The sequence below is a fragment of the Berghia stephanieae genome, chromosome 4 (genome assembly GCF_034508935.2).
Source record: "Berghia stephanieae isolate SIO BIC M18660-M18661 chromosome 4, UCSD_Bste_1.3, whole genome shotgun sequence".
NCBI classification, from domain to species: Eukaryota; Metazoa; Mollusca; class Gastropoda; order Nudibranchia; family Aeolidiidae; genus Berghia; species Berghia stephanieae.
The window spans coordinates 88,277,002-88,290,335 of record NC_088363.1 but is presented as its reverse complement, the minus strand read 5'-3'; the positions used below and the strand labels follow the sequence as shown (position 1 = coordinate 88,290,335).

General features: G+C 36.6%; 1 protein-coding gene across 2 annotated transcripts in view; it reads left to right on the top strand.

Moving 5' to 3' along the window:
- The window catches only part of LOC144971503 (beta-1,3-galactosyltransferase 4-like), a 48,980-nt gene extending 43,718 nt beyond the window's left edge, over nt 1-5,262 (top strand). For both annotated transcript variants that reach the window (XM_078912473.1, XM_078912472.1), the window contains exons 2-4: nt 1-437; nt 2,203-2,475; nt 3,812-5,262. The exon at nt 1-437 is cut by the window's left edge and continues 404 nt beyond it. In XM_078912473.1, the coding sequence (XP_078768599.1) occupies nt 163-437; nt 2,203-2,475; nt 3,812-4,673 (1,410 nt within the window). In that variant the 5' untranslated portion in view covers nt 1-162 and the 3' untranslated portion in view covers nt 4,674-5,262. The remainder of the gene's footprint in view (nt 438-2,202; nt 2,476-3,811) is intronic.
- The last annotated feature ends 8,072 nt before the right edge of the window (nt 5,263-13,334 follow it).

Genomic DNA, 13,334 nt, shown 5'->3' with positions numbered 1-13,334 from the left:
TTTTTGTTTTGTATTGTATTGTTTTTGTTTTTTTTGGTTTTTTTTTTTGTTTTTGTTTTTTTTTTTTTTTTTTTTTTTTTTTTTACAAACTTTTTGATCAAACTAAAAGGAAAAGAATCTCCGCAAATTCACTTTCGGATACAGTGATTCAAATTAACGTGGATGAGAATAGGCAAGAAAATGATGCATTGGATTACACGAAATATAGTAAAACCTTTCGAGAAAAGGTTCAAGAATGGACGGATTTTGACCACCCTGGACAACTCTAAAAACTTATATGGATGCAGTTGTGTCTATTTACCTATAGTGGTTGTGGTGGCCGTTGTAGTCGTGATTTTTAGTATTGACTCCATTTCATCAAATAGCACCATCGTGTTCAGTATAGACAGACCTGGGAAGGACTTAATTTACCTCAAAGGGGTCTACAAAATGGCATAGTAAGTGAGCTTTATTCTGATTTTTTGTTCTTTGGAAACAAAATTGTAATCCTTCAGTATTTTTTAACAATATCATCATCATCATCATCATCATCATCATCATCATCATCATCATCATCATCATCATCACCACCACCATCATAAATGATAATAATAATAATAATAATAATAATAATAATAATAATAATAATAATGATGATGATGATGATGATGATGATGATGATGATGATGATGATGATGATGATGAGGATGATGATAATAATAATTAATAATAGTAATAGTAAAACAATCTAAATAAATAGATAAAATAGTGTTATTAAAAACAACCTGAGACACATTGCTGGGATATTAGTATTCGATGAAAACGGTCATAATCTTAATTGTTTTAAAACAACCCACTTCCGTGGTGAAATTTGATTTAAATATCTCAGGAAAGTTAATGACGTACTACGCATAATATTATCTATATTATACATAACTTATAAAGAAAAGCCAATTAGAAAATCAAAAATATTCTCACTAAAAAAATCCTTTATAAAATTGAATATCTATATGTCAAATTAGACCATATAATTCTTCATTGAACGTTTAAAAAGATAAAATTATGAAAAATTTGATGAAAAGAAGTGTACAAAGGTGAAGGTTTAATTAGGATCAGTATTGCATTTTCGGTAGAATGTTTTTTATGACAACCAAATTTTTAATTCCTTCTTTTTAAAGGATTCGGACTGGGTGGGGTCCTTGACCTCCTATGATGGGTAGGAGGTCACTTGTCTACTCTGTTTTCTAAGTTGCTTTCTGTCTTTGTCTTGTAATGGGATTACTTGGTTTTGTTCTGGCCCCTGTCGGAGTCTTCGGCTGAGAGGGAAACAGTCAAATGTGTAGTGTTTGTTTTTTTGGAGGTGATATTTTCTTCCTTGTAAATCATGTCTCTGTTATGTATTGATCGTTGTATTTTTGTTTTGAAAATATCGTGTAAACATTTGAGTGTATTCCTCTTAGTGGGATCCTGTGATGGTATCTGGATGAGACTTTTAGGTGATCTCAAACTAAGTACCATTATTGTATGCTCCTCCCTATTTGAACCAATTCTCCTTTCTGTTACTTTTTCTTGGGTCCTTTAATTGTAATTCTTTAATTATTTTTTTTACTATCACATTTCTTCCTTTGGAATCTACATCTGTTCCCTATTTGAACCAATTCCCCTTTGTCTTACTTTTTCTTGAGTGCTTTAATTGTAATTCTTGATTTTTTTACTATCCCACTTTCTTCCTTTTTACTTGCACTGATATGACCTGAAAGTGTTGCAATCGCCGTAAACCCTATTTAATTAAAGAAGATTCGGACCTTAGAATGAATCCTACTTTGGATCCTACTTAACTCTCTCCTTACCAGCCATTTTCAGGATTTTCCCCAAAACTCCACACCCAACCAACACAAAAATATATTTTTATCACTCAAACACATGAGCAGCAAGTTTTTGCGATAAATAATTTTTTAAGCAAAACATGGTCTACAACACACTGATTATTTTCTTTAAATTTTATGATGTACAAGAGAAATTTGAATAAGAAAAATGTTGGTTGTATCGTAACGAATATGACGATTTGTCTAAGGTTGGTAAGGAGAGGGTTTAAACAGAAAAGTTAGAATTTTTAATGTTGAAATGGCGTAAAATCGTTAGAATAAAAATAAAATTTGAATAGTTTTAAAAAGACGTCGAACAAATATATACCTCAGCCACCTATTTCTTTTTCTTTCACAGTGAAAGAAATGATGGTAGTATAGATGTCATATTCAGCATACCTAAAGGAGCCGAAGCCCTGATGAAAGCCAACATCAGCGCTTCTGGAATTGACCCAGAAGTATTCAACGTGACCATTTTCCAAGGAAACAATACGACCCCGAAACCCAGTGTGCTGGCGCCCTACGAAGTGCAGAACAAGTATCCCCTCACTCTGGACACGGACTATGTAATCAACCCTGTATTGCTTTGTCACTCGGCAGAAACACTTCACTACATTATCATAGTTCATAGGTATGTCCTTGAGGTGACGATAACTTAATAGGCTTCAACAGTCATGACGTCACTTCCCTCGTAATGACGCATAGAAACTTAGTAACTCGCTCTAAACTATCGGAACAATGCGTACACCCTTATGAAATGTTTCTCCGACGAGCAAAAAAGTTTATCGAGAGGAGAAAAACATTATAAATATGATCATGTTTTGACTTTTATACATTCTAATTACATGACATATGAAAAGTTATAGCCAGCATGAAGAATAAAAAGTACCGATTTTCTTTGTTTAGAACCACACTGTTCGCCGTTGCTGAGCGACGTGACATCAGACTATTGAATCCAATTGCTATAGTACACAACTCACTCGCAAACAAACCGGTTTAGAATGTTGAAGTTGAATGGCTTTCATCAGTCCACTCAGCAGTGGAGATTGTTTTATTAGCGACCCTCTTGAAATGGTACTTAGCATTATGTCAGTGTCCGTTTACGTCTCAGAAAACCGGGATCGGTAACATGTGCCTGACAGCTTATAAGGACTTTATGAAAAAGAATATGTAAGGCATGTATTACTAATGCCGCTTCAATGCAATGCTCATCTCATCAGTTGACTCTGGTGGAGTGAGATCCTCAGTTTGTTTCGATCTACATCCAACAATGATAATAAATTCCCTTTATTCATCCATAGGGGGAAATGTGTCTCTAGGGTCTATTCCAAGGGAAGACTGGAATAACCCAGGCGTCAGCCGCAGTGCAGCGCCGCGAATTGAGCTAGGGCGAGTTGACTTGCTCAAGGCCACACAGCGCAAGAGGGTATGCGAACTCGGTACCTCTCGGGTACGAAGCAAAGACCGTACCGCTGAGCCACGCTGTCCCTAAATTGATGAAGGTTAATTAATTTCTGTGCCTAAAATATTACTATTTGGGTGATTAGTGGTGTTATTGTTAGCTTGGTAGCTTTTATGTTTAGATGGCTTGTTTGTTTGGGTTTTTTTTGTGGGGGGGGGGGGGGGGGGGGGGGGGGGGGGGGGGGTGTTTTGCTTGTTTAATTGTTGATTTTTGTTTTTGTTTTGTTGTTTTCTTTTTTCTTTTTCTTTTTCTTTTTCTTTGGTGTGTGGTGTGTTATATGCATCGGTTGGAGGTAAGGAGTAGGGAGGACGGGGAGGAGGAGCCTTTATCATATTCATGCGCGCGCGCCTGTGCGAGTGTCAGTGCGTGTTTGTGTGTGCGCGCATTTTCCTTATATTCCTCATACCAACTAACTCTGAAAACTTTTAGATATGTGCAGCGTAATGTGCTGAGCATCATTTCATTTTTTAAATATTTTTGTTTGTATATTTCTTCTCTTCATCAGCGCTACGGCTTACTTTGAAAGGAGGAGAGTCATCAGAGAAACATTTGCTGCTAAGAAGCTTTTCGGGAAAGTGAATCATCGTCTTCTCTTCTTGCTGGGACAAACTAACGACCCCAAAACAACAAGGGGGATAAACCAGGAAGCTATTGCATATGGTGACATCTTGCAAGGTGCCTTTGTCGATTCTTACCACAACCTGACCCACAAAGGAGTCATGGGATACCGATGGCTTTCAGAATTCTGCAATAATGTCAAAGTTATTGTGAAAATAGACGATGACGTTTTCATGAACCCTTTTCAATTTATTTTGGATTATCTTCCTTTGTATAGCACCAAAAAGCGTACAATTGCATGTCACCACAGACGGAAACATACTAGTCGCATCGAAAGGGGCAAAGGCAAATGGCAAGTCAAACAAGACGAGTTCAGAGGTCTCACTCACTTCCCATTCGATTATTGTAACGGTTATTTCGTCATTTTTACACCTGATCTCCTCCGATCATTCCTACGAGCTGCCAGATTGAATCCTTTTTTCTGGATCGATGACGTGTACCTTTTTGGTATGTTGCCAGCTACTGTAGGAAATATAACGTTCTTTGATATAAGAGGAAATTTGTCCATGCATTTTGGGGGAGGCAAGCGTTGTTATGTCGACAAAAAAAGAAATTGTACCATGTTGGCAACAAGCCAATGGAAAGAGAATGAAAAAACAACATTGTGGCATATGGTGCTAGGTTTGGCAAATGAAAAAGAGAAGAAAGCAGTGGGATTATTTCAGTTGCCTGAATATACCACGTCTACAAAGTCACCTAAAACCACTGCTGCTGTTTTTAATCGTGGTTTAAACGATAAAGTAATATAATCTTTAAAACAAAAACCTTACTATACTTTATTCTAAAATATGTTTAAATTGAATCTTTATCAACATGGTGCTAGGGCGTTGCCAAAATATTGAGTATGAAATTATATTAAAACACAGAAAATGCGTTTCATGAATGGTGCCTAATAAAACAAGAGTAAAATAGAAAATGGTAACCAAAACATAGTGGAAGTACATATGCCAAGAATGGGCCAGAAGCGAAGTCACTTCAAATTGTACTATCTGCGTACTCTTCTCAAATTCGTATTATTGAATCTCGTTTGCTTGTGCAGTCTTGGGTTTTCATTCGTCCAATGAAGTAAGCTCCATAATTAACTCATTGTCTGGTTCTCCCCGCATATTGCTTGTGAAGTTTGTTTATGATGCGCGCGTGCATATATATGTTAAACACACACACACACACACACACACACAGAGTGAGTGAGAGAGAGAGAGAGAGAGAGAGAGAGAGAGAGAGAGAGAGAGAGAGAGAGATTGACTGAAAAGTCTGGATTACTAAACTTACTGATCCAAGCAAAATTGCGTTATCAAATTTGAGAGCAACTTACTCAACGTGCATACCTACGATATATACGAGTATTATATATATATATATATATATATATATATATATTATATATATATATATATATATATATATACTGAAGATGCTCAGTCTTTTAACATTCATATAAGAACTATATATTATGTGAACAGTAACGCATATGCCTCTGTTGGAATTGGAAATACAGTAAGGAGATAAACAAGAAGGTGGGGAAAACGATGATGGGGCCTTTGAAAGAGCTTCGACAATTAAAGTAACGACAGTTCATTTTACATTTTTTAGTGAAAGGGTCAAGTATGGATGTGCTTCTGTTTAGTTAATTTACTTTTTACTACCGAAATGAAAGAAAACAGAAAGCGAATTTGTAAGGCATTGTTACTTCGCGATCTTCTACACGAAAACGTGTTTTTCCTCAGCATTGTTATTAAACGAATCATGGTTTAACTTTTACGAGATAGGTAGTGAAAGGCTATAAATGAAATGAATGTTTTCAAACATTAAAGAACGCCTAGCCTTAATTCTTTTTTTAATTAAAAAAATAACATTATTTTATTATTTTATCATTAGAAAATCATCGTCTTTTTCACGAGTCAAAGAGAATTTAAATGGCCATCAGTATAACACCAATGGAGAAATTCAGGCCAGGCCAGTGTGTGAAGATGAAAGGGAAATACTAAAACACGGGATTTTTGTTGTTAGGTGACAGGATGCAGGTTCGATGTTCGTTTTGCACACATGTGTCACAAGAGACGACATTTGTGTGAAAAATATGTATGATGTACAAGGGGAACACGTGTTGCAATTCATTTGATATTTTGTTTGTACATTTATGTAATGGAAAGGTAACTTTTAGATTATGACATTGGAGGCAGCTCACGTATTGTTGTATTATAAAATAAAGCAAAAACAGAAAGAAAGAAAGAAAAAGAGAAGGAAAGGAAGGAAAGAAGGAAGAAAGGCAGTAAAAACTGAAATCAACATACGTACATTATTGTTATAGCCTTATTACTCAATGATACGCGTGCATGCTTGCGCGCGCATGCGTGGTTGTGTGTGTGTGTGTGTGTGTGTGCGCGCGCGCGCGCGCGTGTGTATACATGGTTGAGATTTTCTATCTGGACTTCATATTAATCATCGACGTGAAATGGACATTTCAAATGATTAATACATCTTCACGTTATGATCATTCACAAAAACCTTGTCCAAACTGAAATAACAATGAGGATAAAAGTTGCGGTTATCAAAAAACGAGATAGGTTAACTTCGTCCAACTCGAGATAGGTTAACTTCGTCCAAATGGCCCGTGGACTATTGTTTTCATGGATGACATTCCAAAGTATCTCGTATTCGATACAAATTAGCTTTTCGAATCTTTTGTAGGAAAACTTTTGTATTTTTGTTTCTCGGTACGTTCTTCCTGTCAACAACTATGTCTGATCCGGCGGTGTAGGCTTTATCCGGATTCTACTGTAAATACGTAATTTTTGACCGATTGGGAATTCTGTTACATTCATCTATAATTCACCCTGATCGTCGCCTTTATCCATTCGGTAGAAACAAGATGACAGTGTGCTTCAGACTTGTGCAATTAGATTTTGAATCTATCTATGTTTAAACTGGGTGGGGTCCCTGACCTCCCATAGTGGGCAGGGAGGCACTTACTGTGTCTTCTATCCCCCTATATCTATTTTCCAACTTGCTTTCTGTCTTTGTCTTGGAATGAGATTACTTGGTTTTGTCCTGGTCCTGGCCGGATGCCCTTGCTGAGAGGGAAACAGTCAAATGTATAGTTAGTTTTGGGAGATGATATTTTTTTTCCTTGCAAATCATCTCTATGTTATGCACTGTATTATGTTTTCTTTTTATTATATATGATTTGTAAAACATTTGAGTGTATTCCTTTTAGTGGGGACCTGTGCTTGTGTCTAAGTACTTTGACAGTGTGCTCTTGGAATCTATAACTATTTCCTATTTGAACCAATTCCTCTTTGTCTTACCTTTTCTTTGGTGCATTAATTGTAATTCTAGAACTTTTAACTATCCCATTTTCTTCCTTTTTACAGGCGCTGATATGACCTTAATGTGTTGCAAGCGCCGTAAAACCCTTAAAAACAACAAAACATATCTGTTTAAAATAAAGATCAAGATATCTGTTTCAAACTACAGTTATCGATTTTAATCTTTTGGGTTTTCATTTTCTCTTGTCATACATTCTTCAACACACCTGTGCAATTCAACTTAAAATTTGGCTCACAGGAATTTCAGACACCACTCGGAGGAATTCAATGCCGAAAGAGGAATTTCCGCAAACAAAATTTGGATGGAATTTGACTTTGTCTTTATATACCCTATAATTCTTAAATTGATAACTGATTAGAACTATACGATAAGTAAACTCAATGCCAAATACCATCCATCCTCAGTCACGTTATTTCAAATGAAGTAAAGCTCCGAAACCTAACGGTGGTGGTTATAGTAATGGTGGTAGTGATAATGATACATGGGTAGTGGTTGTAGTAGTATTGGTCGTGATGATGATGTGGTGGTTGTTGCAGTAGTAGTGGTGATGATGGTTGTAGTGGTAGTGATGATGATGTTGGTGGTCGTAGTAGTGGAGGTAGTGACAAAGATATGGTGGTGGTGGGAGTGGTTGCTGTTGTAGAAGTAGTGACGGTGTGGTGGTGGTTGTTGTAGTAGTAGTGGTAGTGATGATGTGGTGATGGTGGTGGTTGCAGTAGTCGTGATAGTGATGATAATGTGATGGTGGTTGTAGTAGTAGTGGTAGTAATGATGATGTGGTGGTGGTGGTGGTTGTAGTAGTGGTGGTAGTAATGATGATGTGGTGGTGGTTGTTGTAGTAGTAGTGGTAGTGATGATGCGGTTGTGGTTGTTATAGTAGCAATGGTAGCGATGATGATGTGGTGTCATGTTGGTTGTTGTAGCAGTAGTGGCAGTGATGATGTGGTGGTCGCTGTTGTTGTAGTAGTGGTATTGATTGATGCAGGGCACACATCATCATCTGACTCAAGGGTACATGACATGCATTGACGATGAAAGACTTGGTCAATGTAAAAATAAAGGTAAAAAAGAATCTCATCTGAGACTTCCACAAAACGGATTGGAAACCCTTTTCCATGATTTTCTATTTAAACAAGAGATATAAAGTTTTTTACACTTTAACTTTCAATTTGAGACGAAAAGAGTACAACTTAAAACTTCTATGAGATTATCATCACCATAGTTATTATTATTATTATTAATAATATCATAATTATCATTCAGTTATTGTCATCTTCTCATCATTACCAGTTCCACAATTAAAAAAACATTGTATGAACTGAAATCATGTTTTTTTTTCCATCTCTTATTTTGAGAGACCAACATGCACGTAATTGCAGGCTTGATAACCAAAAATTGTCCCTTACCTACAATAATGTCAAATCAAGAAAGACCCATAGTTGTCTTCGGCTATCAGACCTGCAAATATTATGTGCTCACAGATTTAGACCATTGAGTGTTGTGCGGAAAACTCCCTCAATCATTCAAAGAAAAGAAAATTTGTGCTTTGAAATGTATTTATCTTAATCTTAATTTAAATGGAGCGATCTGAGCCTGAAAAGTACTGCTGTATTCATTTCTATGTGCATTTATTCGTTATGTGGATATGTTCACAGGTATTATATTTTCTTTTCCAAGGAAGTAAATAAGCATTATGACTCATTGAATTTTCCTGCTTTTGTTTTAGTTTTAATGATTACAGGAAACAAACGTGTGATGTCAAAAAACTGGTTCCAATCTCATTGGAATAGTAAAACCACTTTCCGGAGGACTGGGTAAATACCTTGCGTAATTGACCTTCTGATTTAAGAGTGATGGCATCTTATTTTCTAGTCTTAACCTATGCTCGTCGTTAATATAGTAGATCATCCATCCTCGCTCTTTTACTGGGTGGGGATCCTGACTACCCATAGCGGGCAGGGGGGTTCATACTGTGTCTTCTATCCCCCTATGTCTGTTTTCCAACATGCTTTCTGTCCTTGTCTTGGAACGAGATTACTTGGTTTTGTCCTGGCCCTGGCTGGAGTCCTAGCTGGGAGGGAAACAGTCAAATGCATAGTTGTTGTTTTGAGAGATGATATGTTTTTCCTTGTAAATCATCTCTATGTTATGTATTATTATATTTGTTATTTTGAATGTATAATGTAAGCATTTGAGTGTATTCCTCTTTGTTGGATTTTGTGCTTGTGTCCGGATGAGACTTATAGGTGATTTCAAGCTAAGTACATTGGTGGTAAGCTCTTGGAATCTACATCTGATCCCTATTTGTTCCCAGTTCCCCTTTGTCTTACTTTCTCTTGGGTGGTTTAATTGTAATTCTTTAACTTTTTACGATCCCATTTTCTTCCTTTTTACTGGCGCTAAATGTGTTGCAAGCGCCGTAAAACCCTTAAAAACAAAACAAAGACAAACTCGCTCTTTTACATCTCCTAATCTTAAGAATGTGTCTATACATCCACTACCTAAATAGTTATGCCACCTTATGATTCAATGTGTTACCTATTAATTATAAATTTGTCCTCCGAAGGAATGGTTACATACACACTCTCAAGTTTTGAACCGGAAGAATAGAAGGTGTGACGTCACCACTTCTCTGCCTTATTATTGCCATTGTTGCATTGTTGATATTACTGTAGTCATCAATTTTACCACTATTTTTGTACAAAGGTGGGCTGGAAATTTTTTCAATTTTCCTTATAATTTCAAAGATATTTAATAATCTTTTCTCAAAATCTAATAAAAAATACCATAATCCTATGGCTTGTAAAGCAAAAAGTGACCAGAAAGTCGTTCCAGTTTCAATTGATTGTATGTTAGTCTTTTTGACAAATCTACTGCGATGAGGGTGGGTGGTTGAAAACAAATTAAATTAATCATTGTTGTTCTTACAATAGGTTGATGCTCTAGAAAATCTAGATATGGGGCCAATTAATTTTTTAAAACAACTATTTAATATTCTGCTGCAAAAAAAGAACATGCCAACACTGAATTTTATGTTTGTAACTGGGAAAACGTAATGGCTTGGACAATGAAATAAATTTTAACAAATCTGGCCTTGGACATCATATCGCTTTAGAGAGTTGCACTCTATTTTATTTTAATGAATGTTATGATGATTGATACTCGTACATTGATAATAATGCAAATTTCATGATCTATTCCTTGGGGTAAAAATATGTTCATTTCATCAAAAATACATCCAATTTTCATTCTACAAAATAGCTTTTGTTATTACTTTTTTTACGAAGCTCTGGCATATCTATTTATACTGGCCAAGCTTCAATTATGTGATTTTGGTAAATCTTACTCCTTTCTGTGAGAGCTGCACTGTTGTGAATGCCGAGATAATATCTACCTTTCTCTTGAAAAACGTGTAGACTCATAAAACAAATTCCTCCATGGTATAAATACAGGAAAGGTGTTTATTTATTTTTTTTCTTCTGTTTTATCTACTTGTAACTGCAGTGTGACATGACAAATTTCATTCGCTCAGAGATGATTAGACACAGACAACAGTGCTGAACTCGTACCATGAAAACTTTATATTGAACATCTATGCCATAGCTGTATAATTCAGTTGCAGGTCCTGGAAGTTTGGATATTAAAAAAAACTTCTTAAAGCCTTTTCCAAGGACTCAAGTTTGCACTGCCCAGGGAGGAACTCCAACCATGGACCTACTGGTCTAAGGACAAGTGTCAAGCCAAAAGACAACAAAGCAGCACAAATATAGAACATGTTTTTGACATTATTTCATATACGAGCTAAAATCCATAACAATATATCGTGGTTTTCACTTTAGCAAAAATGGTCTCCCAATGAGTACGAGAAAAAGAGTGACTGAGCACCAAAAAACATGACCTAGTTGGTGCAGCACTATCTAAAAGGCAAGTGCGTCTATGTGGTCTTGTGGTATGACAGTCGCTTGCGGATCGGAAGGTCCTGGGTTCGAGCCTCGCTCGGCGCATAGTTGAGTCCTTGGAAAAGGCTCTTTACTCACATTCTCTCACCGTACTCGGGTGTAAAATGAGTACCTGGCCGTTAACAGCTATGTCTCTGTCCGAAAAAATTAATAATATCGCTTAACAGGCGTCATGTCCCACCCTACATGTTAAGTGTTGCTGTTGGCCAGGGACCCCTTGTAAAGCGCTTTGAGCACATTTCGTGGATATTGCATTATATAAAAGCTCAATTTTTTTTTTTAATTTAAAGGCAAGCACACACAAGTACACACAGAGAGAGAGAGAGAGAGAGAGAGAGATTGCTTGTAAGGGTTTTATGGCGCTTGCAAAACATTTAGGTCATTTCAGCGCCAGTAAAAAGGAAGGAAGTGGGATAGTAAAAAAATTCTAGACTTGCAATTGAAAGCACATAAGAAAAAGTAAGACTAATGGCCCATTTAGACGTACATACCTTTCGTACGCAGTCCAACGAACATGGATTTGACACAGTGGTTGTGGGTCACCGGGAATTGACAAATGTCGATGAGAGAAGTTCTGTTTAGACTTACAGATAATTGCTCTGCGTCGGATCTGGGACTAGGACAACACACCCCATACACACCACTGCCACACACAACCACACAGCACAAATAAATGAGTGAACTTCACTCATTCATTAGAGTAGTTTGAAAGGGACTTCAGTGAAAATAAATAACCTGCGATGATCCGTCAACCAGGCGGCTCCTGATACCAGGAAGTTGGGCGGACATCTGTCGGATGAGATTGAAATTCTTCGTTTACATGCTCAGTTTTGGTCAATTATCCACAATTTGTGGAAATCCTTTGGACCGCGTACAAAAAGTCTGTACGTCTAAATGGGCCATAAGTAGAATAGTTCAAATATGGAACGGATGTTAATTCAAAGAGCTCTATCAGTGTACATAGTTTGAGATCACCTAAAAGTTTCATCCAGAAACAAGCACAGGATCCCACCAAGAGGAATACACTCCAAAAATGTTTACAAACCGTTATGAAGGGGGAAAAAACGATGCATAACACAGAGATAATTTTTAAGTTAAAAAAAACTCCCAAAATTAACATTGTACAGTTGAGTGTTTCCCTCTCAGCCAAGGACTCTGGACAAAACCAAGTAATCCCATTTCCAAGACTAAGACAGAAAGCAACTCAGAAAACAGATATAGGGGGATAGAAGACAACAAGTGACCTCCTATCCACAATGGAAGATCAAAGACCCAACCCAGACACAGAGAGAAAGAGAGAGAGAAAGAGAGAGAGAAAGAGAGAAAGAGAGAGAGAGGGGGGGGGGGGAGAGGGTCTGAATGTAATCTTAGTTTGAGCTATGTTTTAATGAATGACCCGACTTGCATTGTGGTCTTCCTCTCATTTATCTAAGTACATGTCAAAACTGTAAAACCAACAATGTCTTGGGTTCCTTTACATCTTAAGTCACGCGATCCTAGTGATTTCTACTTTTCAAAATTTGAAAAAATTTATTAAAAATGAGCATGTATATAGATAGTTTTATTCAACTACATTAACATGCAAAAACTAAAAACTGGTGCCTATTGGAAGTGTACATTAAACTATTATTCTTTACTTTTTAAAATCATGCGTCAGAGATTAAATAAGAAGAGAATATGCATTCTGAAGTATGGAATATCAAAACTACAAGTGAAGGGCATTATCAAACAGCATTTATAGCTTTACCCCAGATTCGCTCGGTTTTTATGATCATTTCTGATCTAAAGCCTTCGAGTTTTATTCACCTCTCATTGGTTTTTCAGGCATAAACCTATAGTGTCATGAGATTTGGTCCTATTTATGCGTGTCTGCCCCAAAAAGACACCAATTTATTGCGTATTTTCTTCTCTGGAGCACGATTTAAAATGCGCCGTATAAGGGCGCTGTAACCGGTCCATTAAATTAGTCCTGAAATCGAATAACAGTATTCATGGATTATTTCCCTTGACACCGTGGCTCCAGAACTATGTCCTCTCTGTTTTTAATTCGCTCTACCCCCTGAACTTATAATAATAATAATAATAATAATAATAATAATGATAATAATGATTTTCAACAGT